At 40.6% G+C, this 26,328-nt stretch overlaps 1 protein-coding gene across 11 annotated transcripts in view; it reads left to right on the top strand.

Moving 5' to 3' along the window:
• Positions 1 to 26,328, top strand: part of dmd (dystrophin) — a 2,003,576-nt gene that overhangs the window by 1,846,671 nt on the left and 130,577 nt on the right. For 7 of the 11 annotated variants that reach the window (XM_087992890.1, XM_087992895.1, XM_087992900.1 and 4 more), the window contains 3 exons: positions 3,766 to 3,844; positions 8,182 to 8,242; positions 11,362 to 11,400. In XM_087992890.1, the coding sequence (XP_087849016.1) occupies positions 3,766 to 3,844; positions 8,182 to 8,242; positions 11,362 to 11,400 (179 nt within the window). The remainder of the gene's footprint in view (positions 1 to 3,765; positions 3,845 to 8,181; positions 8,243 to 11,361; positions 11,401 to 26,328) is intronic. The other 4 variants (XM_087992899.1, XM_043700737.2, XM_087992891.1 and 1 more) reach the window with 2 other exon arrangements.

Below are 26,328 nucleotides of genomic sequence, written 5' to 3'. Positions count from 1 at the left end.
AACAAGGTTAAACTCCAATCCATTTGATCCAACACTTTGTTTCAACTTTGTGCTCATTGTGAATTACCCATTTTGGTCATCTATCTCTACATTGGAACTCTAATTTTTGTGTGTTCTATACTATATATTCACATTGATTGGAAATTGGGTTATGGGTCCTCTGACAAGTAACCTCAAACTCATTTTACACAGCTGTCGTGACACGTCGAGCAGTTGGGGAGATAACCTTGTCTATTTTCAGTTCAGGTTGGATTTGTGCTCAGGTTTAGACCATCATTCAGTCCACAGTCCTCACAGATTAGTTAAAAAGGACTGTAGCGACAGCAGTTTCTTGTGTCTGTATCTTAGAATAGATTCTTCAGAAAATCTACTAGAACAACAGCTTGCGGTCATTTTATAAAGTGGTCAAGAAAATCGATTTAAAGTGAAAAGATTGTAATGCCCAGACATCAATGTTCTCCAGATTGTTCTCTAATGCCTTTCCAAAAGGTGGAGAGTGAAAAGTTTGTAAGAAAGCAGCCATTAAACCAATATCATTCTTAATATTTTTCAAGAGTATAAAAATGTATAACAATTGGAAGATCTTGATCCTCCGTTGTGAAAACTTCAAGCACGGTTGTTAAAGATGATAAGTTTTATTTCAGTCTTGTACCCTATTCAGAATATCAAGGATAATACAGCATGTCAAGTATCTGGTGTTTTGTAGGTTAATAAAAGGCAGAATTCTTTTTGCTTTTTATGAACTCCATCAATAGTAATCCATTTGCAATTTACTTCAGTAGTTATCTTTGGATAGGAGACTACTGTCTATTTGAATTTGCTTTACTATGAAAGAAAGGGAGGAAGATCGAATCACATTCCATATTGATCTGTTAAGAAAAGCTTTGTGTTGATGCGACAGCTGAAAGCCAACAGGAAAATAACACACTTTCAAATGTTTGAGGCAGTTTAGTATGTTATTAAAAGAGATCTTGGTCAGTGGTGATCTTTATGGCAAAGATTCATTGGGGATTCAAATGATCTGATTATGAGTATTTTGATTCTTAAATAAGCATGTATTTTGCAAATATTACATGTAAAACACAATATTGAAACGATAGGAAGTAAGTCACAAGACAATTAAAACTCTGCACAGTGTGAGATGTTTGTGTCACATTGTACAGGTTGCAATAGTTCATGTTATAGTTCAAGCACGATGCTGACTTCATCAATATTAAATCCTATTTATCCCTAAAATTGCAATCTGAGAGCATTTTTATCATTAAAGCTGTGGCTGAATTGGTTGCATTGTCATCAATGAGTGACAAAGCCAAGGGTTCAAGTTCCAATACAGAATCTTAAAACAAAGTTCAAGTCTGACACTCCACTGCTGTACTGAGGGAATGCTGCACTGTCAGAGGTACTGTTTCTCTGACGTGATGTTAAAGCATGTCCCTATCCACCTTCTTGAGTGAATGTAAAAGATCCCAATTTGAGAAAAAAAAGGATGTTATCCCTGGTGCAGAAAACAGAATGACTCAGATACTCTGATTGCCAGAGTTGTTGGAGCAACACAAACTGGAGTTGCACTTTGGCTATGCAGAAATCCCAATGCAGTTAGAGGTTTATAAATGTACTCTAACTCCTGAGTGAACTCCTGATTCAGCAATGACATCCCACCTACCGATATTAGCATCGCCCTCTCCTTCCTACAACCCCCCCTAGCCTCTGGCAGTCTCCAGACCTGATAACCCTATCCTCCACCTGTCTCAACTACCCTTGACCTAACAATGCCATGTAAAAGACCCAAATGCGACCCGATCAGACCCAGGATAAGCAGCCAATTACTGCTTTGTCGAAGGTGGTTATTGTGTGGCATGGCTGTTACATGCCCGTCATCAGCCCAAAATGGAATATTGTTCAGGTCTTGCTGCGTGCAGACATGGACTGCACATGTATCTTGTCTGAGGCTCTATGAAGAGAACAGAATATTGAAAACAGGAAAATAAACATTTGAACTTCTGATGAAGTAAAGGTCATTGATGAACATCACAAGTGAAGATGGTTGAAGCCTGGCATTAGGATAATTACAGAGCTGTGTGTGACTCAGAAAGTTACTGTGACTCTAGCCTTTTACGTTTTGGGCTTCTTCTAATTGGTGGGTATCATTAGTAATATCTGAGTTAGCTGTGCACACTATAGCTCAAGAGGTCACAGGTATGGGTTTTTCTCACTGTCAGGAATTCTTCACCGTCTCTGATGTTGACCTGCAGTAGAAGATTAGATTCCCTACAGTGTGAAAACAGGCCCTTTGGTCAACAAGTCCACACCGACCCTCCAAAGAGCAACCCACAGAGTCCCATTCCCCTACATTTACCCCTGACTAATGCACCGAGTACTACAGGCAATTTAGCATGGCCAATTCACCTAACCTGCACATCTTTGGACTTTGGGAGGAAACCGAAGAGAGAAAAATAATTTGTTCCCTTGAAAGATGGAGGGTCAATGACTGCAAGCATGTACATGTTCCCTGCCTGCTTCAGTGCAAGACCAAACCCTCTATTATATATAGTAAGGGATTCTTCCTTAAATGTGCAACATCTTTGTGACCATTCGCATTGAGTTACACATTTCTGTGTCTGTTATCCTGGCATTATTGATCTGCAATGATATTAATCTGTATCAATCTTTAGCAGCCACTGTCTTGAATCCAGATTGTTCAGATGTTAGCCCTGCTGTTTTGTGGTGATTTACCCACTGAACACCTTGGCTTGTTACTCCTGTTGGCAACCTGGGTACAATCATATTGTATGTTTTCGGTAATGGTCATGCCATACCTAGGGCTCACAGAGAAAAAGTCTTTAAACTCTTTGAGCTGAGATTCCAACAGTTGTGAAATCACTGATCTCTGTCTAAAGCACGATGATTCTGCTGTTCAGTGGGCACATAGTTCACCAGGGTAGCATAATTTTGAGGTAGGACTGTGCTACAAATGGCATTTTTTTAAGATTAGATTACTTACAGTGTGGAAACAGGCCCTTTGGCCTAACAAGCCCACACCGACCCTCCGAAGAGCAACCCACCCAAACCCATTCCCCTACATTTACCCCTTCACCTAACACTACAGGCAATTTAGCATGGCCAATTCACCTAACCGGCACATTTTTGGAATGTGGGAGGAAACCGGAGCACCCAGAGGAAACCCACGCAGACATGGGGAGAATGTGCAAACTCCACACAGATAGTCACCTGAGGCAGGAATTGAACCCGGGTCTCTAGCACTGTGAGGCAGCAATTCTAACCACTGTGCCACCGTGTCGCCCCTTACCAACTCACGTATTGTATTTTCATAATCTACCACAACTTTCAGTCAAATTTACTGTAAATATAAGTTGAAATTTTCATTTTTGGCCAGAGATTGTGTCACTATAACTATAGATGCCAAGTAAGTCCTAGTGGTGACACTTCTAAACATGTACTTATAATCTTTCTTATCAGAATATAAGGAACTTGGAAGGAGAAAGGAAGATAAATCCCATTAAAGTTATTCTCCCATTGATCTTTTTTAGTTACTTGTCATAGGGTTTGTCGAAAGATTTTAGCCTCGTGAAGAAAATTAGATGAAAATTTATTGGTCACAGAAAGTGAAGATTGGTGTACGACGATATTCACATTTTAACTCCTTGACAACCTTGTCAATGAGGAAATGTTCTTTTGCAATTAATAAAAATAGCAGTTGGATATATCCTTTCAGCCACTCTAATAATTCCTTCTCTTTCTTTTCAGATATCCATAGATGAACGCTTGAAGCAGTTGCATGAAGCACATAGAGATTTTGGTCCTACATCCCAACACTTCCTGTCCAGTAAGTATTAGATTTTTGATATTCTGAAGTGGTCCTCCAGTCACATTCTGGAAGTGCTTTCTGCATGTAAAACAATATGTTAAATTTTATAATTTTTTCCATTCACAAGAGTATATAAATATAACATAATGGGGAGAATAAAATTAAAAATATTTATTTCACATACTTTATATTCCAATTACATTGATTTTCGCTTCACTAAACTAAATCTTTCATTTTCTTTGAACACTTGCTTCACTTTAATCGAACCAGAGATGTTTTGAATTAACTTTTTTTTAAAAAATGTGAGTTTAGCTAAATGATTAAAGAAGCTAATGGTGGGTTAATTGCTGAAGTGTTTAACTTTTGTTGAACTTTTATGACCGAGAGAAAGAAGAGCCAGAGGCCTAAAGCAGATTCAGTTCAGAATAAAATGCTCTAGCAGCAGACATAATGTTCAACAGATAACACAATGTAGACTTAGTCATAGAAAAGTCAACAAATTGCCTCTCCTACATGTCTCAGAAAGAGATTGAGAGATTCACATGTGGTGCATATGCAGAAAATCACCAAAAGGAAACACTTGCAACCTCAACAATTAAGTGAGCAATGGAAGAGTAAAGAGAGAAACATGGAATATAGGAGCAGAAACAGCCCATTCAGCCCTTCAAGCCTGCTCCTACTCAGTACACTGCTCCCATTTTCTCCCCATATCCTTTGATTCCTTTAATCCTCAGAACTATGTCGACACCTTTCTTGAAAATCTTCAGTGTTTTGCCCTGAACTATGTTCAGTGTTTGCTGTGGCAGAGATCTCCACAAGCTTGTGACTCTCCAGGTGAAGAGGTTCCTTCTCATCTTTGTCCTAAAAGATTAAGCCCCTTGTCCTGGTTCTGGATTCCCCAGTTGTTGAGAATATCCTTCTTGCACCTACTTTTTCTGGTCCTATTAGAATGTTAAGTTTTCTGAGGCTTCCCCTCATTCTTTTAATTGCTACAAAATACAGTCCTAGCCTATCTAGTCTCTCTGCATATATCAGACCTGCCATCCCAGGAATCAGTTTGTAAAACTTTATGGCACTCCATCAGTAATCAGAACATCCTTCCTCAAATAAGGCAAGCAAATCTGCAGATGATACTCCAGGTGTAGTTGGAGCAAGACATCCCTGCTCCTGTAGTGGAACCCTCTCACCATGAAGACCAACTTACCATTTGCCTTCTTCAACAACTATTACACCTGCCAAGGAGCGATACTTCACTGCAGCTGAGGGTGTGCAGAGAATATTGCTGGGAAAAAGAGTTGAGTCATTGAGTTTGCTATTTATGATAAGATCTTTCCATTTGTTTTAAATATTTAGCTTTTATTCCTTTCACTTTGAGTAATAAACTATATTCTTTTGTTAAAATCAGCTTTATGTGAATATGTTTAGTGACTGAATACCATGGTAATTAAATTGAAAAAAATCACATTGTCAAACCAGGTTTCTTGCTGGAAACTGATTTATCTCAATATTACCATCAGCAGGCATTATGATACTTTACATTGGCATTCTTGTGAATGTCCTGATGAGTACAAGATGAACAGCTTGGAAAAAGGTGTGCGTTTTCTTTTCAGTCGTACTTAGGTTGTCTCAGATGTGTGCTGTGTGATGATTTCTTTTGACAAACTTCAAATCAGACAGAGGTCAAGGTGGCACAGAGTAATAGTTGGGGTCAAGGATAGAAATCCATGATCGAATTGTTCCATTAATTTTCATTCCATAAGCTAGATTTTCCTCAACTTGTGGAAATTTATTTAAGAGGCATGATCTTTACATTTCTGCACAGTTACTTTAAAAGTACCAACTCGCGGTTTGCTTTTGTGGGAACTTCCTGATTGTTGAATGACCACACACTTCAGAGAGAACATTGTTATGACACAAATTTCAGGTAGTTTTAGGGCGAGAGGTAAAGTGGGATTGGGATCATCACATTGCCTGCCCAAATGGTAGCAGAAACATATACTGCCCACCCATTAGAAACCCTATGCCAGGGTGTACAGATTGGAACTTGTATGTCCATGTGTGCAAGAAAAATGTTTGCAGATAGACTGGACTTCACAAAAGAAGCCATCAGTGTTTTATATTCTGCATCCTGGAACACTGACCACTTCTGCCACATAGCATGTTATGAAGATCAGGTGAGAAAGCTTCTATAAGCATTTTAACCCCCACCACAAACTTGGTTATCGTCAGTGGCGAAAGGTGAAATTTGAGACTAACATTTATTGACATTTGTTTCTCAGTTCGCTGCCATCGTAGTGATGCTTTGTGTATGGTTTGAATAAATTAGAAGGATTGGCGGATGCATATTCTCCTGTTTACATTTTGGTCATTGTCACCTGACAGCTCAGAGTGCTTTCTGAGTAGAACTCTCCAGGCAACTTAAAGTATATTTACTTTAACAAGTTGCCAGCAATGGTAACTTTGGTGTGGCAGAAAATGCAATGAAGGACTGCTTGCACCACTGGAGTTTTTATAATTCTTCAAATGTGCCATAGATGACATTAGCATAAATTATCTCAAAAACATTTTGAACATCTTGAGGTTTATATAAATGCAAATCTTTCATTTCTATTCACAAAATAGCAACATTTATTGGTACTCTGTAAACAAACATTGCATAATGCTGCAGACTATCGGAGATATTTTGTACTTGCTAGATTGTAGTGATCTTAACCATTTGGAAATGTGCATTAGATGAGCAGGTACAGTTTTTTTGTCAACACTGTAGCTGCTCTGTAAAAAAAGTGTCCATATTAGCACTGTAAGATGTTAGAAATCTGTCTGTGGTGAATAGTAGATCTTCTGATTAGCATTTGTATTAAGACTTATAAATGCTCCTACAGACTGACCACATAGTTTTCTTTCTTTAAAAGAAATGAGGACATTGATTAAATCTGTATTATTTAACATCAGTAAACATGACTGTCTTTTCCTGTTAATATCTTGAAAACTTTGATGAGATCACCCCTTAACCTTCTAAATTCTAGAAAAAAAACAGGCCTACTTTGTATAATCTCTCATCATAACTTAAACCCTGAAGTCCAGATACCATTCTTGTAAACTTACATTGTACTCTCTCCAAAGCCAATATACCCTTCTTAAGGTGTGGTGCCTAGTTTTGCTTACAGTACTTCAAGTGCAGCATAATTTCAGTAACATTGTACTCCAGTTCTCTAGATATAAAGGCCACCATTCCATTAGGTTTCTTGATTTTTTTTGCACCTATCTGGGACATTTTAAAGACCTACTGACCCAAACTTCCAAGTCTCTGATTATCCACTGCATTTAACTTCATATCATCGAGAAAGCCTTAATATATCTTTTATTGATCCAAAAGGGTTGACATCCCATATTGAACTCTATCCGCTACAATTTCGCCCATTTGCTTAGTTTATCAATATCTCTTTGTAATTTATTGCTGTCATCTGCACTGTCTACAATGTTGTCTCGCTTTTGTGTCATCAGCAAATTTGGATATATGACATTATCCAAGTAATTAATAAACAAGGCAATTAATTGAAGCCCTAACACAGATCCATTTTGGGACACCATTGGTCACAACCTGCCAATTTGTGTACCTACCCACTATCCCCACTTTTCATCGATTGCCACTTAGCCAATTTCCCAGCCATGTCAGTGAGCTGGACTAGCCTTAATTAAAGGTTTCCTCTGAAAGACAGTACACCTGATAATTCAACACTCACTCAGAGATCAGGTTCTAGAGTGGAACTCACATCCAGACTTTCCATCACTGAAGTGACTTTGGAACAACTGAAATTGTGACCTTCAAAGATTTTGATTTTCCACTTGAATATTTGCATATTTGCAGTTTCGTCAGAATAAATACTTAGTTAAACAAGACCAGTGAACTTTATTTTGCTTTTAGATGATTTTATTCATAATATTTTACAGAAAGTTTGTTTTGTGTCTATTGCATCATACTGATCCTATAGTTATGATAACAATAACACAATGACATTCCTTGACTGGTGATTTATTAAACATGCTTTTATTGTTTGTTTTCTTGCTGTGAAATGTGATGGTGGCATTAAAAGCAATGCACACTGTAATTATTGACTCTCCAGGTTTGCAAACCATGAGTTCAACCATTATTTTTGTGGTTGAAAGAGTTCAATTTCAAGCAGGTTATAGAAAAATTTCTCAGTCCGCTAAGTTAATCCTTCCCTTCTTCACGAGCAGCTGAGCAAATAGATGAAGATCTGCTGAGCTGAGTGTAAAAACAGTCATTTTAATGATTAATGTATTCTTCTTATTTACTCTAGGATTAACCTTTTCTTTTGGTTTCTTGTTTTCAGCTTCTGTCCAAGGTCCTTGGGAGCGAGCGATATCACCCAACAAAGTGCCCTACTATATCAAGTAAGTGCTACTTTTAAAACTGTACATTACATCTTAAAAAGGAATGTAATGTTCTTGTTAAGTATAAAACTGAAAGCTCATAGAAATAGAGGCAGTATTACAGATGGTCTGAAAAAATTGCTTCTATCTTGCTCTAAGACCTGTGTCAGTGATGCCCCATTCTAACTTGCGGTTGTAGTAAAGCTGTATGCACCTCTAAAGATGCACTTGTAGCAGAACTTTCCAACTACTTGCTGAATTGAACCTTGACTGGCACAAGCATCAGAGCAACATAAAGGCAGCTGTAGAAACTTAATTTAAAATCTTCCAAATGCCAATTTCATAAACTGAAGCTTCACAAATTGACAACGGGAATTCACATTTAACAGAAAGACTCAATTTCAAGTAATAGAAATGGAAACCACCACTTAAATCGGAGCCACTAATATTGAAGCAACTTTTCCCATTTAAATGTATGTAATATCAGGAGGTACATTCCAAATCCAAGAATTTTATGGAATAAAGAAAACACAATAAATAAATCCATTTCATTCTCAGTGATGTGATGAAGAACCAAAGAGAACACATTGTGTCCTTTCCTGGTTGCTCTAACATAAAGCCACAAAATACATTCTCCAAATATAGTTGGCAATTTTTTGTTAGATGAATTTCCCCAATACTCATTTATCTTAAAATCAATAGAATAAATACATTTTAAATTAATTTAGTTTATTAAAATTACCAAGTTGCTTGTATTCATTTTTGTCCAGTTGTGGGCCAAAACCTATACTGACATTATTTTCCAAGTTAGGAGGTGGAGTGACCAGCACCTAAGCCGAACTCTCTCGAAAATGAACAGCACTTTGACTGATTCACATAGCCAGTATGGAGACAGTTTTAAAAATATGTACTTGGCACCCAGCTCCCAATACTGCACAGCTTTGTAGGTCATATTTGAAATAGATAAATGGGTAGTAACTTGTTAAAATATGCTATTCAAGAACATTAAAAAGACAAATATTCTATTGCACTGTTTTAGTTCAGATTCTAGGAGACAGCTATTCATTTGCTACCTTCACACTTCTATACGGAAAAATGAATATCCCTTTTTCTAAATTTTCAGACTTAAGTCTCATTCATATTGATTACTGCCAGGATAAGATTAGGGATGTAGGACTTCCTGATTCTGAACCAATAAGATACAACAGCAACATAATTGTTGATCTCACATTGCGTCAGGACAGTCACAGACTCAGTCATGCATACAGATGTGATAATTTTCTCCAATAAAAGGGAATCTAATTTTTTTCTCTCTTGGCATTCAATGGTATTACCATGCCTGCATCCCCTACTATTGATATCTTGGGCAGTACAATTGATCAGAAACTGAACTGGACTAGCTACGTAAATATGAGAGCTGGCTGGTGCTAAGAATTCTGCAATAAGTAACTCACCTATTAACTCATTAAAGTCTATCCATCTTAAAATCAAGGTACAATTGAAAGGTGTGCTGGAATACTGTCTGAGAATGAATGTAGCTCCAACAACACTTAAGAAATTTGACACCATCCTGGACAAAACAGCCCACTTATTTGGCATCAGGTCCATTATTTGGAACATGCAGTTCTTCCACCATTGATGCTTAGTGGCAGTAGTATGAATCATTTGAAAGATGAACTGCAGACACTCACCAAGTCACCCTCAACATCACCTTCCAAATTAATGACCCATATTACAAGGGCAACAGATAGATGGGGGCACTGCCTCCTGCAATTTCTCCACTAAGACATACACCATTTTGATTTGAAACTGTATTGCCTCATCTTCACTGTCACTGAATCAAAATGCTGGAGCTTCCTGTCTAATGGCACTGAGGAGTATCTAACTTCAAGGACTATATTGGTCAAGAAGGCAGTTCATCACCACTTTTTCAAGGATAATTTTGGAGGGGCAATAAATGTTGACCAATGTCCATAAATTATTTTTTAAAAACTGCACCTACCTTCTGCGTCGAGGCAAGAAGGGACTCAATCACATACATATTAGATGTATCTAGACCATCAGAGAAGCATGCACAGAGACAGCATCGAGACAATCAGATACACGCTCTCCCTTTGGACAGCGAGCGAACCAGGCACACTGCACCTAAACTACTGAGGAGACACACAAACTCTCTTATATCTTAACACTTCTTTACCCAAAGTTAAGCACTCAAATCATTATCAAACTGTTTTTATGACTTGAATATCCAAATGGACTGAAGCTGATTTTCTGTTGGGTCTGTAGTTGCTACGGTGCCCAATGCTTGGGACTAAAGTAAACTTGGCAGTTTCACTAAGGCCAGCATACAAGAAGCCCAATTTTACTGGGTCTCTTTGCAAAGAAGAAAGACACATGAAACACATGTAACTTTTCAGGAGAAATGGCAGTATAGTGTTAAATGTCACCAAACTAGTAATCCAGAGACTCAGCGCTCATCATGTGGTGACATGGGGTCAAATCCTACTATGGAAGTTGGTGCAATTTAAATTAACAAAATCTGGAATTAAAAGCTTGTTTCAGTAATAGTTACCATGAAACCATCATTTTGTTTTTCTTCTATTTGCTCATTTGGTTCACTAATGTCCATTAAGAAAGGATATCTGCCATCCTCTCCTAGTCTGGTCTGCATGTGATTCCAGATCAACAGCAATCTGGTTGAGTCTGAAATGGTTTAGCAAACTACCCAATTCAAGGGCAATTAGGGCTGGGCAATAAATGCTGGCCTTTGCAGTGATGCTGACTTTTTATAAAAGATTTCTAAAAATGCATGTGTAAAACCTACACCTATTACACTGAATTCATTTGATGGGACACATTTTATTTCTGTCATATTGCATTTAACCAAATATATAAATGAGACTGGAATGATTCTACATAACAAATGCAATTAAAAGTCAGAAATCGAGCAAATCCATTCAGGTTGCTGTTAAATTAAGGAGGCACAATATTTAAAGGTTGACTGACAAAGTTGTCCTGGGAATTCAGGCTGCCACATTAGAAGTTAATTAGACACATACATTTTCTTTACTCTTTTCATGGGACTTATTTCCTTATACCAGTGTATCATTTTTCTAAGCAAGTCTTTTTTTTTATTACAGTGCAAAGACTGTGATCGGAAGTAAACTAAGGTCATCAGAGTGAGATATCTAATTGCTTGTTGTCTAATAGATTTTGCTTGTAGTTTTTAGAAAGTTACCCTGCCATGCTTTATAGCTTTTTACACTTAAAAGCATGTGGTTTAGAAGCAATTTGTCCCTGTGTTGGCTCTGGGATCAATTAGTAATTGTGGAAAAGTGTCTTTCTGACAAGAATCCTTGATATGAGCATGCTTTTTTGTGACGAATTGAACCTTCCCTGACTTGTGATTGACTGTACCTGCGTAAGTATGAGTGCAAAATGACTTTATCTTATAAATAGAGGTCTATGTGGTTCAAGGAATGATGGAGATTATGAATTAATTAATTTGCAATGCACAGAAAAACAGTTCTACCTTTTTTCTTATTGTGAATATTTTCTCTGCCTTTTAATCCTTTGTAGCTTTAAAGTACAGTATATTTTTGAAAAATACCAGTTTGACAGTGTACCATCTTCAGGAAACTTCTTTAGTTTTTTTTAAATTCTTAGGAACAATGACTTGCCATTTATATTAAGTCTTTCATGTCCAAGACATGTGGGGTCAGAAGTTCAGCTCAAGGTCAAATAAGATGCCAAGTATGTGAACAATCTGATTAATTTCAGACAGTGCCATGGAAAGATCTGGTATTGAGGCTTAGAGAGCAGAATTTGTGCCAGAAGCTAAAGGCAATAGTTTTGATTATTCCAGTGATTAATTGGAGGAGATTTTGACTCATCTTGATTTGGATGACAGAGATGCATGCAACTTTTATAATTTTTTTCAGAATGCATCAGCATGCTTCATTTGCAAGATGGCATGATGGTGAAAATAATGCTGTTTAGCATTAAATCCTGTAGAGAAGCAAACATGGCCTACAATCTAAATGCCATTTCCTTACGATCTCAAAATGGGAAATGATGGTGATCAACTCTCATCATGGCATGGCAAACGAGGGCAATGCACTTTATTACCAAGCTGCAATCAGAGTTTGCATCACAGTGTGCTGGTAAATTCTTCAGTTGTTCATAGCAGCATTACTTTTCCTTAGCGCAGTTCACCATTTCCTTGGGGATTGGTTGGCTTGGGTGGCTGGATGGCTGATTTGTGATTCAGAGTGACACCACCAATCATCTCTCTCTCTCTCTCTCTCTCTAATGAGAGGGTAGGACTATGGTGAGGCAGGACTATGGTGACTTTACATTTACCTTCTGCTGATTTAGCTAAATCTAATAACAGTTTTTAAATTGTGAACTCCCAAAACTAGCATTCCTCCAGATATGTGGACAGGCAGTTTTTCACCAACACTGTTCCTACTTCTCCAGATACATTTGCCCTCTCACCCAAATATTTTTGCCCTATTTGCCAAAGCAGAAGGAAGTAACAGAAGGAATACTATCAAGAACGAGTGATTAAATCTAATATTTTTAATCATGATAGTCTAACAGATATATGAGCGCACTGAAAATGAGTCAATGCAAAACTAACATTGATCTTTAGTAAAACAAAGAGCTGTGGATACTGGAAATCAAAACTAAAGCAGAAATTGCTGGAGAAACTCAGCAAGTCTAGCGGCATCTGTGGAGAGAAATCAGTTAATGTTTTGAATCCAGTAATCCTTCTTCAGAACCAAAGCATTAACTCTGCTTTCTTAACCTCCGTTATTATTATTATTACTATCATTATTATAAGTAATAATCTTACGTGAAGGGCATGATTAGGATAAATAGACAAAGTCTTTTCCCAGAAGTGGGGGAGTCCAGAACTAGAGGACAGAGGTTTAGGGTGAGTGGAGAAAGATATAAAAGAGATCTAAGGAACAACCTTTTCATGCAGAGGGTGGTACGTGTATGGAATGAGCTGTCAGAGGATGTGGTGGAGGCTGGTGTAATTGCAACATTTAAAAGGCATTTGGATGGGTATATGAATAGGAAGGGTTTGGAGGGATATGGGTCGGGTGCTGGCAGGTGGGATGAGATTGGGTTGGGTTATCTAGTCGGCATGGACAAGTTGCACCGAAGGGTCTGTTTCCGTGCTGTACATCTCTATGATTCTACTTATCAAACATTTATTGATCTCAGACTGGGAAGCACTATTTGTTTTCCACACTGTAAGTAATCTAATCTAATCCCTGTCCACCTCCACCATTTAGAGGGCACAAGTGCAAAGTCTGATACTTATTCTTACCTATTTAATACGCAAGGTTTTGGTATCATTTTTCTGCCCTTCTCTACACTTGACTTCACTTTGAATTCCATACCTTCCCCCTTCCACCCAAAGTCACTCCATTAATTTCCAATTTAGGAATACAAGAAGGATGCTGAAATAATGCCGTCAGTGCAGTCAGGTTTCAGTGGCATCAAATGTCCAACAGGGAAATATGTCAGACAGTTCAGCAGCAAGGTTGGAGGTTCCAGGCAGAAATCTGCTTTGGGACTTCATTTCCATAGCCTTGATTTGATATTCTAATCACAAGAAAGGCAGGGAGACACTACGGTGATTACTTGAGAGATTGAATGAATTTTTATTAAACATTAATAAATTTAAATGTTAATAACTTTAAACCTTTGTGAAAAGAGTCAGTTTGAGGATAATATTTCATTGATTTGTGAATAGAAATGGGATGGCTGCTCTGGATCAAAGCCAGATTTCCATTGTTCTGTCAGCAAAAAATAATTTTCAATGAAATTTTGTCACTGACAAATTACAAAATTGAGACATGTTGAATAATGGTAAAGAAATGCTCCTCACTGTCTGTCATGGTGATTTTCTTGTTTAAAATAAATTAACATACCAAACTAAAACCCAAAGTTTCATGAAAATCCAACGCAAATGAATTGTATTTTTCTATTCAATTTCCAAATGCTTGTATTTAGAACTGTTTGCCAAAGACTCTGAAGTGAAGGTGTATGTGCCTCAGTTCCTTAAGGTCCTAGTAATTATGCCTGACCAAAAGTAGTTGTACTTATTGATGTAATGCAATAAATATTCCACTCACTGCAAATAGGCCTAAAGTGAACAAAAGACAAAGGAGGACAGGTGTCAGCAAATTAATTCAAAACAACCCTCACTCAGTACTGGGAGAGGGACGAGGAGTGGACATTTGGGAAAATACCACATGATTGCGGACAGCAGATCTGACCTCTATCACAAAGAGAAAATCCAGAAGAAAAGAATAAATATTGAAGCAAATAAATTTACCACCTATAGAGCAAACTTTGTCAGGAGGGTCAGACACAATTCCTGAAAGAGAGCAACAGCAACAACCATAGAAGTGACGCAAAGGTACATGCAGCAGTCCAAAGGCAGAAGTTCATTTAGAAGTTGATAAGGAGCAAGAGTATAGGCTAGTAAAAGAGACCAAAGTTATCTACACTTAGAAAATATAAAGCTTTCAGCAAAGGAGACTCTGTAAGGAGCAACTGAATGCTCTTGGAGTTAACATTGGAGATCGCCAGAGGAAAATGGAACAACTTTATGAAAATTAATAAAAGGCCAAAAAGAGAATCCTTGCCTCTCACAAGGAGCATTGCCACCACCAACATTGTGCTTTACAGGTGCACCGGCAAAGAACAGTGCATGTCCTGGAAGAGAAATTTAGACCAGAGCTACAAAATCAGGAAAACTGCAAAGTGCATTTAAGCTGAAAAATAAAAAAATTAACACAATGTAGTGAAAGAGTCGAGCAAAGGATGGAACCGTGATTTTAGCGAGAAAAGTTTTGAAGGCCACAGCTGGAGATGTTTATTTTAAAAATTAGTGTAGAATGAAAGGCTTGGAGTTTTAAATCATTAAAGACAGGAAAATATCTATTTTACTAGGGATGAATCAAGAAAAATCTATCTTAGCTGTAGAAGACCAGAAAAGCCCTGAAATATGTGTATAGCCAACATTTTGATAGTTTAAAAAGACAAGGAAGTCCTGACAAAGGCAGGAATCCCTGAAAGCAGTGTAAAGATGGCAAAGAAACAGATTTAAAATGTTTGAAAGTAGTAAATCATAACAGAACATACAGTTAATGTAATTTAAATACTTGTTGAATAATTTAAAACATTTTAACACAAAATAACCTTTAAAAATACCAACAAAAAAACATTGCCGCACTGTCATATTACAGAATTTTTGAATCTCTGTGGAAGAGAATTTTTATGCAGCATTTGCGAATGAGAGGCAAAAATACACATTTAAGGAACAGCAGAGTACAAACAATATTGAAATGCTTCAGATTTATAACAACTTTATAATAAAAGATGCATCAGCACATTGAGCATTTTGTCAAAGGACATGCATTGGTTAAATTTAAAGATGATAAGAATGCCAAGGTAACTATCCTAATAGGTAAAAACAATGACTGCAGATGCTGGAAACCAGATTCTGGATCAGTGGTGCTGGAAGAGCACAGCAATTCTGACGAGCAGCAAAATCGGCGTTTCGGGCAAAAGCCCTTCACCAGGAATAAAGGCAGAGAGCCTGAAGCGTGAAGAGATAAGCTAGAGGAGGGTGGGGAGAAAGTAGCATGGAGTACAATAGGTGAGTGGGGGAGGAGATGAAGGTGATAGGTCAGGGTGGAGTGGATAGGTGGAAAAGGAGCTAGGCTGGTCGGACAAGTCCGGACAAGTCAAGGGGACAGTGCGGAGCTGGAAGTTTGAAACTAGGATGAGGTGGGGGAAGGGGAAATGAGGAAGCTGTTGAAGTCCACATTGATGCCCTGAAGTTGAAGTGTTCCGAGGTGGAAGATGAGGTGTTCTTCCTCCAGGCGTCTGGTGGTGAGGGAGCGGCGGTAAAGGAGGCCCAGGACCTCCATGTCCTCGGCAGAGTGGGAGGGGGAGTTGAAATGTTGAGCCACGGGGCGGTTTGCTTTATTGGTGCGGGTGTCTCGGAGATGTTCCCTGAAGCGCTCTGCTCGGAGGCGCCCAGCCTCCCCAATGTAGAGGAGACCGCATCGGGAGCAACGGATACAATAAATGATATTAGTGGATGTGCAGGTAAAACTTTGATGGATGTGGAAGGCTCCTTTAGGGTCTTGGATAGAGGTGAGGGAGGAGGTGTGGGTGCAGGTTTTACAGTTCCTGCGGTGGCAGGGGAAAGTGCCAGGATGGGAGGGTGGGTCATAGGGGGGTGTGGACCTGACCAGGTAGTCACGGAGGGAACGGTCTTTGCGGAAGGCGGAAAGGGGTGGGGAGGGAAATATATCCCTGGTGGTGGGGTCTTTTTGGAGGTGGCGGAAATGTCGGCGGATGATTTGGTTTATGCGGTGGTTTGTAGGGTGGAAGGTGAGCACCTGGGGCGTTCTGTCCTTGTTACGGTTGGAGGGGTGGGGTCTGAGGGCGGAGGTACGGGATGTGGACGAGATGCGTTGGAGGGCATCTTTAACCACGTGGGAAGGGAAATTGCGGTCTCTAAAGAAGGAGGCCATCTGGTGTGTTCTATGGTGGAACTGGTCCTCCTGGGAGCAGATACGGCGGAGGCGGAGGAATTGGGAATACGGGATGGCATTTTTGCAAGAGATAGGGTGGGAAGAGATGTAATCCAGGTAGCTGTGGGAGTCGGTGGGTTTGTAAAAAATGTCAGTGTCAAGTCGGTCGTCACTAATGGAGATGGAGAGGTCCAGGAAGGGGAGGGAGGTGTCAGAGATGGTCCAGGTAAATTTAAGGTCAGGGTGGAATGTGTTGGTGAAGTTGATGAATTGCTCAACCTCCTCGTGGGAGCACGAGGTGGCGCCAATGCAGTCATCAATGTAGCGGAGGAAGAGGTGGGGAGTGGTACCGGTGTAATTACGGAAGATCAACTGCTCTACGTAGCCAACAAAGAGATAGGCATAGCTGGGGTCCATACATGTGCCCATGTCTACCCCTTTGGTCTGGAGGAAGTGGGAGGATTCAAAGGAGAAATTGTTAAGGGTGAGGACTAGTTCGGCCAAACGAATGAGAATGTCAGTGGAAGGGTACTGTTGGGGACGTCTGGAGAGGAAAACATAGAGGGCTTGGAGGCCCTGGTCATGGCAGATGGAGGTGTAGAGGGATTGGATATCCATGGTGAAGATGAGGCGTTGGGGGCCGGGGAAACAGAAGTCTTGGAGGAGGTGGAGGGCGTGGGTGGTGTCTCGAACGTATGTGGGGAGTTCCTGGACTCGGGGGCATAGGACAGTGTCGAGGTAAGTAGAGAGGAGTTCAGTGGGGCAGGAGCATGCTGAGACAATGGGTCAGCCAGGGTGGTCAGGCTTGTGGATCTTGGGAAGGAGGTAGAACGGGGCAGTGCGGGGTTCCCGGACTATGAGGTTGGAAGCTGTGAGTGGGAGATCTCCTGAGGTGATGAGGTTCTGTATGGTCTGGGAGATGATGGTTTGGTGATGGGGGGTGGGGTCATGGTCGAGGGGGCAGTAGGAAGAGGTGTCCTCGAGTTGGCGTTTGGCTTCAGCAGTGTAGAGGTCAGTGTGTCAGACTACCACTGCGCCCCCTTTATCCTCTGGCTTAATGGTGAGGTTAGGATTACAGCAGAGGGATTGGATGGCTGCGCGTTGTGAGGGTGAGAGGTTGGAGTGGGGGAGGGGGTCGACAGGTTGAGGTGGTTAATGTCCCGCCGGCAGTTGGAAATGAAGAGGTCGAGGGCAGGTAATAGGCCAGGGCGGGGTGTCCAGGTGGATGCAGTGTGTTGGAGGTGGGCGAAGGGGTCCTCGGAAGGTGGGTGGGAGTCCTGATTGTGAAACTATCCTAATAGGCCAGTTACCTCTGCTGAAGAAGCAGAAATTACAGTCTACAGCAATGGTTTTTTAAACCAGTGTACTATGACAAGGTGAGAAGTGTACCATGAAAGTTTTGGGAAATACCACCACTTTCCCTGAGTTTTGAGGCCTTGACCATGCTACCAATCTACTTCAGAACCTCAATGGCTGCTATTGAAGGCAGTATCTACTGGTGTGAGCTGCCCCTGTTGACTGCAAATGTGTTATCTTCTGGAACCGCACATGCATGGACTTCCAATACTGCACATGCACGGAGGTTTAACCATCCACATGCTCAGACATACATCACTGTGCATGCGCAGGAGAAGGCCTGCCATGGAATTGTTGTGTGCCTTGATACTGCAAAGGTTGGAAACCACTACAGAAATGAGACAACGTGGTGTTTTAAAAAATTCTCAAGGTCAGGTTCGTAGGAGAGTAGTCTGACACAGAACAAACGACCAAGAAACGAGTCTGCTAGAATATGAGCATTTTATTCCCCGCAGCGTCGCCACAACCAGGTCTCATCTTACAACGGGTCTGGCTTATACTCACTCTACATGTTACCGGAACTGGGAGCCGTCAGTTCTCATAGAGCGGTTGCCAACAACCCACGCTCGGCGGTTAAACGTAACCCCGGAGCAGACTCCCGGGTCTGGCTTATACTCACTCTACATGTTACCGGAACTGGGAGCCGTCAGTTCTCGTAGAGCGGTTGCCAACAACCCACGCTCGGCGGTTAAACGTAACCCCGGAGCAGACTCCCCGAACTGGAGACTTTTTCAGCTGATATACTCTTTTCCAGATATAAACATTCATGTGAACAGCAGAGCAAGGCTAAAAAACACATTCCATTCTGGTTACATACAGATAAGAAGATTCACCCGGGGAGGTGTGTAATAAGATTCACACGGGACTAAGCAACACCTCCATTCCGGTTAGATTCACACATGTATTGGGACATAATTTTAACCCTTTCACCACACGTGGCTAAGGTGGAATCACTGTCCAAAGCACAGGTATGCTACAAGGCACACTGCAACACAAGGAGCAAGAGAGTGTTGACTAACTGATCAAGAACAATCAAAAAAAGTTTAATTGGGCTTGCTAGACTCGCAATAGAACAGAAAACAGATATAGTCTACAGAGATTACTTACGATGACAGAAAAGAAACATTTCTGAAAGGCAAGAAGAAACAATGACCAGAAAGCCAAGAGAGATTCAACCAAACTTGACAAGAACAAGAGTGCTACCATTTGTCAGTATTGTGTTGGACAATGGCCAGGACAAATTGAATTAGCCAACAACATATACTTTGAGCACCAACATCATCTCATAATCATTGGTGAATTCCCTCTGGGCTGCATAGATATTACCAGGTGCATAGTCAAGGCTCTGTTTGTGGTTTGGTGTCCAAAGATCTCAAAAAAGATTGAAGATCTCATATCTCATTGTGAAATCTGCGATTGCGCAGGATTGTTCTGTTTGAAAGCACCCCTGTTATTGCTGCTGACAGATCAGGAGATAAAACCTAGCAAGGTTTACCAGAAAAACAAATACTGAGAACAAGACTGAGCAGTGCAACCTGCCTGAACTCATTGTCAAATCCTTAACTGAAGGTGTCCAGGCAGCAGAACAGCCTGCTGAACAAATTGGTGAAGCAGAACAGTCAATTCCAGTGACAGTAATAGTGCTGAGTGAACAGCAATCTTTCAGTAACACGACTAAGATTCTAAAAAGGTTTACTTCACTAGTCAAACAACAACGATGGATGATTGAAGACATCCAGCCTGATCAACTACTCTATGGAGAGAATCTTTATATAACTCTATGGAGAGAGTCTTTATATAAGGCAGAATAATGTCCATGGATTCAGGACCTGGGCAATAGAAAATGGACAAGTGACACTAGGTGCAGGAGTAGGCCATTCTGCCCTTCGAGCCTGCACCACCATTCAATATGATCATGGCTGATCATCCTTAATCAGCATCCTGTTCCTGCCTTATCTCCATAACCCTTGATTCCACTATCTTTGAGAGCTCTATCCAACTCTTTTTTTAAATGAATCCAGAGACTGGGCCTCCACTGCCCTCTGGGGCAGAACATTCCACACAGCCACCACTCTCTGGGTGAAGAAGTTTCTCCTGAGCTCTGTCCTAAATGGTCTACCCCGTATTTTTAAGCTGTGTCCTCTGGTTCAGCACTCATCCATCAGCGGAAACATGTTTCCTGCCTCCAGAGCGTCCAATCCTTTCATAATCTTATATGTCTCAATCAGATCCCCTCTCAGTCTTCTAAACTCAAGGGTATACAAGCCCAGTTGCTCCAGTCTTTCAGCGTAAGGTAGTCCCGCCATTTCAAGAATTGACCTCGTGAACCTACGCTGCACTCCCTCAATAGCCAGAATGTCTTTCCTCAAATTTGGAGACCAGAACTGCACACAATACTCCAGGTGTGGTCTCACCAGGGCCCTGTACAGCTGCAGAAGAACCTCTTTGCAAGAAGAAGAGATTGCCTGACCTAGGTATCAAAGCTTCTTCATAAAGATTTTTTTTCCAATCAGAAAAAAAATTGCACCACCCTAGAAAACCAAGATAACACAACAAATAAATTATTTGTTTCAACAGAGCAGTTGTCTCCTTGATGGAAAGTTGAAAGATTAAAGGATAACCAGTGGATGTTTTGGAAGGACATATTAAAACACTAAGTGCTAGAGAAACTCAGCAAGGCTGGCAGCATCTGTGCAGAGTGAACTAGAGTTAACATTTTCTGTCCAATATGACTTGTTGCCAACAGTGACAGTACTTTGCTTTTATTATGATGTTTCAAGGCAACTAGTTGAGTAGGGAAGAGTTCCTCTGCCAAGGAATTTCAGAAGATTAAGTGTTTTGGAGATAATATAATGGACTAATGAACAAGGTCAACAGAGAACAATGTCCTGTATAAAGAATAGCCAAGGGATAAAAGATTCGGCAACAGAGAAATCATCCATAGATCAGAATCGAGGTCAACAGTCCTCAAGCAAGAAACTTGCCATCATTCCCAGTCTTAAGAGAATGCAGAATGAGAAAAGTATGAAACATCAAGATTACTCGCACAGAACATTGAGTATAGGAATTGGGAGGTCATGTTGTGGCTCTGCAGAACATTGAGTAGGCCGCTTTTGGAATATTGTGTGGAATTCTTGTCTCTTGGAATTCTCTTGGAAGGATGTTGTGAAACTTGAAAGGGTTTGGAAAAGATTTACAAGGATTTTGCCAGGGTTAGAGAATTTGAGCTAAACGGAGAGGCTGAATAGGCTGGGGCTGTTTTCCCTGGATCATCACAGGCTGAGGGGTGACCTTATAGAGATATATAAAATCATGAGGAGCATGAATAGGGTAAATAGACAAGGTCTTTTCCTTGGGTGGGGGAATCCAGAACTAGAGGGTATAGGTTTAGGGTGAGAGAGAAAAAAATTAAAAGGAACCTGAGGGGCAACCTTTACATACAGAGGGTTGTCTATGTACAGAATGAGCTGCCAGAGGAAGTGTTGGAGGTTGGCCCAATTACAACATTTAAAAGGCATCTGGATGCGTGTATGAATAGAAAAGGTTTAGAGGGATATGGGCCAAGTGCTGGAAAATGGGACTAGATTAATTTCGGATATCTGGTCAGCATGGACAAGTTAGACTGAAGGGTCTGTTTCAGTGCTGTACACCTCTATGACTGCATGAATTGCATTTGTGAAGTCAGACATTGGGGGGAAGATGGGGCATTTCTATCTGCAATATACTTAGGGACATTCTTGTATAATGAGCTAACTCTGTGCAAAATGTTTGGGGAAAAATGTTGCCTAAAGTAATAGTTCTTAAGGAGTTAATGCAGCTGTTACATCAGATCCACTCTCTCTCAGCCTGTGGGTGGAGACTGGAGTTCTATTCCAGCTTTCATAAGGAGTAGTACCAACTGTACTGACTCTCTAAGGTCCTCCTAATTATGCCTGACCAAATGTTGTTGTACTTACTGCTATCATGGAATAAACATTATTGTCCCCTCAGTACAGTACATCTTTTGTAGTGACTCTACATTGCTACATCCTATAAAACTATATTATCATAAGAAACAGGATCAGATGTAGGCCATTCAGCACCTCGAGACTGATCTGACATTCCTCACATCCATTTTCCCCTATTTTTCCCCATAACTCTTGACTCCCCATGCTGATGTACAATATGTCTATTTCTGTTTTAATTATACACAAGGATTCTGCCCCCATAGCTATCATTGTTAGGAATTACAAAGACTCCCAAACCTTTGAGCGAAGAAATTCCTCCTCATCTCCATTTTAAATTGGTGACCCTTTAGTCTGAGACTATGCCTTCTGGGCCTCAACTGTTCCATGAGGGGAAACATCCTCTTAGCATTTACCCTGTAAAGACCCTCAAGAATCTTGTTTGTTTCAATGAGATCACCTCTCATTCTTTTAAACTCCAGTGAGTAGAGTGCCAAGCTGTTTAACCTTTGCTATGAGGACAGTCCCTCCATACCAGTATCATCCCAGTGAACTTGCTCTGAACTGTTTCCAATGAAATGATATTTTCCTTAAATATGGGGACCAAGACTTCTTTCAGTGCTCACCAACATCTTGTACAGTTGCAGCAAAATGTCCCTACTCTTATGCTCCAACTGCCTTGAAATAAGGGCCTACATTCCATTAGTCCCCCTGATTACCTGCTGCACGTGTGCTAGCTTTGAGTTTCATGAACACATACACCCAAGTCCCTTTGTGTTGCAGCTTTTTTCCATCTAAATATTGCTCTATTCTTTTGATCTTCTTTACAAAATGATTAATTTCATATTTTCCTACATTATACTCCACTTGCAAACTTTTTGCCCATTTACTAAGCTATCAGAATTTCTAGGTAAACTGTTTACGTCCCTCTCACAACTTGCCTTTCCACCTAATTTTAAGTCATCTGCAAATTTTACTACAGTACATCTGCACGTCATGAATGTATATTGTAAACAGCTGTGATGCAGCATTGATCCCTGTGGATCTCCACTGGTCACAGGTTGCCAAGCTGAAAAATAACCCCTTATTGCCATTCGCTGCTTCCTGCCCAACAGCCTGTCCACCCCAACATACTACCTTTATTGCCTCTATCACTAACCACAATGAGGATCATTGGCAGCAAGCTACCTCAAACAATTCTTAGAGGAGAAAGTGAGGTCTGCAGATGCTGGAGATCAGAGCTGAAAATGTGTTGCTGGAACAGCACAGCAGGTCAGGCAGCATCCAGGGAACAGGAGAATCGACGTTTCGGAAGGGCTTATGCCCGAAACGTCGATTCTCCTGTTCCCTGGATGCTGCCTAACCCGCTGCGCTGTTCCAGCAACACATTTTCAGCTCAAACAATTCTTACCCAAAATCGCACGCTGGCAAAGGTGACACATACCACAAGGTAACCTGTCCATTCTGGATTCGAGGTGGATGTGGTCCTAAGGGCTGTACTGTGTCATCTTGACTTGTCCTACCTATCTTCCTTTCCACCTATCCACTCCACTCTCCTTTCTGACCTATCACCTTCATCCCCACCCCCGTTCTCCCATTGTACTCCATGCTACTTTCTCCCCACCCCACCTTCCTCTCATTTATCTCTTCACCCTGCAGGCACTCTGCCTCTATTCCTGATGAAGGGCTTTTGCCCGAAATGTCGATTTTCGTGCTCCTCGGATGCTGCCTGAACTGCTGTGCTTTTTCAGCACCACTCTAATCTCGAATCTGGTTTCCAGCATCTGCAGTCCTTGTTTTTACCCTGTGTCATCTTGAGACATGATAGACATTCCCGGCAGACTGGTCGTACAATGATGACAGTAAGAGGAAAAATTTCATTGCTCCTCTTGTATAACTGTTTCAGTATGGCGATTGGTGGTTAGCCAGCACCTTCAGGAGAGGAATGAATCCAATGCTATCCAAAATATTTTTGTTTATATAATTCAAACCTATTTGCAACTTCTAACTTCCTTGTGTCAAGAAGAATTATATATATTCTGCTGAAACTTGCTCTGAACAATTCAGCTGACTTCCCTTTCGAGCAACTGATTGTCGCCTAGCAACAGTGACCAGCACTAAAGCTACGTCAGCCTGACTGGGCATTCGAGAAGAAAATATCCTGACAGATTTTCTTTTCATAAATAATTAAAGTTTTATCACTGGAAATTGAATTAATTGCTAATGCAGTCAGCAAAATGTGTGTGTTACACTGTTTGCACAATTCATTCTATGTTTTATAGTGAGCTGTTGTGTGTGTGTAGTGAGATGACATTCAATTCCATCTGTGTTCCAAGTGTTTCGAAACTGCCATGCAAATTTCTTTTATGGGCCTGACAGTGTTGAAATCCCAGCTTGATGTAATCACCATGGCAGAAAATTTCAGGAATTTTGCATTAAATATCACAGTGAACCTGATGGTCATTTCTTAATGGGTTTGTAATCCTTAGGAACCAGAGCTGAGCATCCTTGTCCTGATTGAAGTAGTACCTTTGAGATATTTAATGACCAGTTCCATTATATTTTCAGCACAGATTGCCACAGACAATCAACAAAACGTTAAAATAATGTTGCTGTGGTCTGAGGAGCAAGTGATATTTGAATTACTCTATCTAGTAAATAAAGCAGTAGATATATCGAAAGCAGCTGCTGCATGAACAAATTATTCAGTTATTGCTCCTGGTAAAAAGTGTGAACCACTGGTCAGGAAAGTATTCACCTGCAGGCCAGGTTTTCTATCATTTGATGAACAGAAATGTAGAGCTGAGGGCTGATGATTTTTTTGACCCATGTTCTTTGTGAATACCTCATCTCACCAGGGAATTTGGGAGAGGCATCTCTCGAGGGCATAAATACTTCTGATGGAAGAGTTGTGGCAATTCAGTATTATTTTTATTTTTTTTACAGAATGCCTGTTATGAAGGCATTGACTATTGCTGTAATATGGTCCATAGTCCCCGTCTCCCATCAATATTTCATCCAAGAGGGGATGTGTTTTTTGACATGGGAGTATCAGTAAATTACGCAATTCTCGGCTTCACCCTGGTTTCAGCTGACATCCAAACACTCAAATGCATTTTCCTTCAAAGGTCACAAAAAGGTGATCAGGAACTGGTGCCCTGACTAATTTTTATCCTCCCTGCTCACGGGCACTGAAGATAATAGGAACCTGTCTTCAGCTTTCTTTGATGGGATCAGCCAGTATAATTGAAAAGTGAATCTTGAACCTCCTGATCTATTTTCTTTAGTTTGCAGAACAGGTTATTGGCTGAACTGTAGGAGCACTCCTCACTGTTGTTGCTGTTTAACCTTTCATTACCAATACAGTTAAAATCCTAAACATAGCTGCGAACCACTTTTCTCCCCTAGAAAAGCCCATTTTTCTGTTTTGATTGGGTTGTCAACACTCCTGCGATCTTCGGGACTCCAGCTGAATCGACAAAAATCTGCCAGTGACCAAAGAAAAGCATTCCTGGAAGGGAGCAAGTCCACAGACCAAACTTGGCCAAGGCAGAGTTTTTATTTTCTCTATTCTGTTTGCTCTGTGCCACCTTTAATGTCAGAAGTTACGTGGCCTGTGTGAGGCCTGCCCCCTCTGTGCTTGTGCAATATCATGCTAAGAAACTCCAGCTCATCACTGACTGGACATGGGCACCTGGCCCGAAAACTGCAACATTGGAGTGCTGTGGCTCTGATTGGTTACAGCAGCACTGGCACTTTGCTATGGCTGGTCACTGGAGATTTGAAGCAGCTATATGCAAGTAACATGGGTGAGTTTAATCTTGTCAATCTACCACAATCAATATCAGTGTTAAAGTCTAAAATCGGTGCTGGACTTGAAAGAGGGAAGTAGGCGAAAGTAGGTACTGCAGCTGCTGGAGATTAAACTCAAGATTAGAGTGGTGCTGGAAAAGCACAGCAAGTCACACAGCATCCAAGGAGCAGGAAAATCAACGTTTCAGGCAAATACCCTTCATCCAGAATGGCTGAGCAAAAGGGCTGATGAAGGGCTTTTGACCAAAACATTGATTTTCCTGTTCCTTGGATGCTGCCTGACCTGCTGTGCTTTTCCAGCACCATTATAATCTTGAAAGAGAGAAGGCTTCATTTGAATAAAAATAAATCTGGTTCGAGCTTGCTTGGCTAAATTGCAAAAATGTTTGGATATTGCTATTTTCCCCACTTTCAGGCTATATTT

The sequence above is a fragment of the Chiloscyllium plagiosum genome, unplaced genomic scaffold (genome assembly GCF_037043375.1).
Source record: "Chiloscyllium plagiosum isolate Xiang-an unplaced genomic scaffold, Cpla_swu_hap1 HiC_scaffold_12, whole genome shotgun sequence".
In the NCBI taxonomy this organism is placed as follows: domain Eukaryota; kingdom Metazoa; phylum Chordata; class Chondrichthyes; order Orectolobiformes; family Hemiscylliidae; genus Chiloscyllium; species Chiloscyllium plagiosum.
The sequence above is the reverse complement of the archived record's forward strand: the minus strand, read 5'-3'. Positions and strand labels throughout refer to the sequence as shown.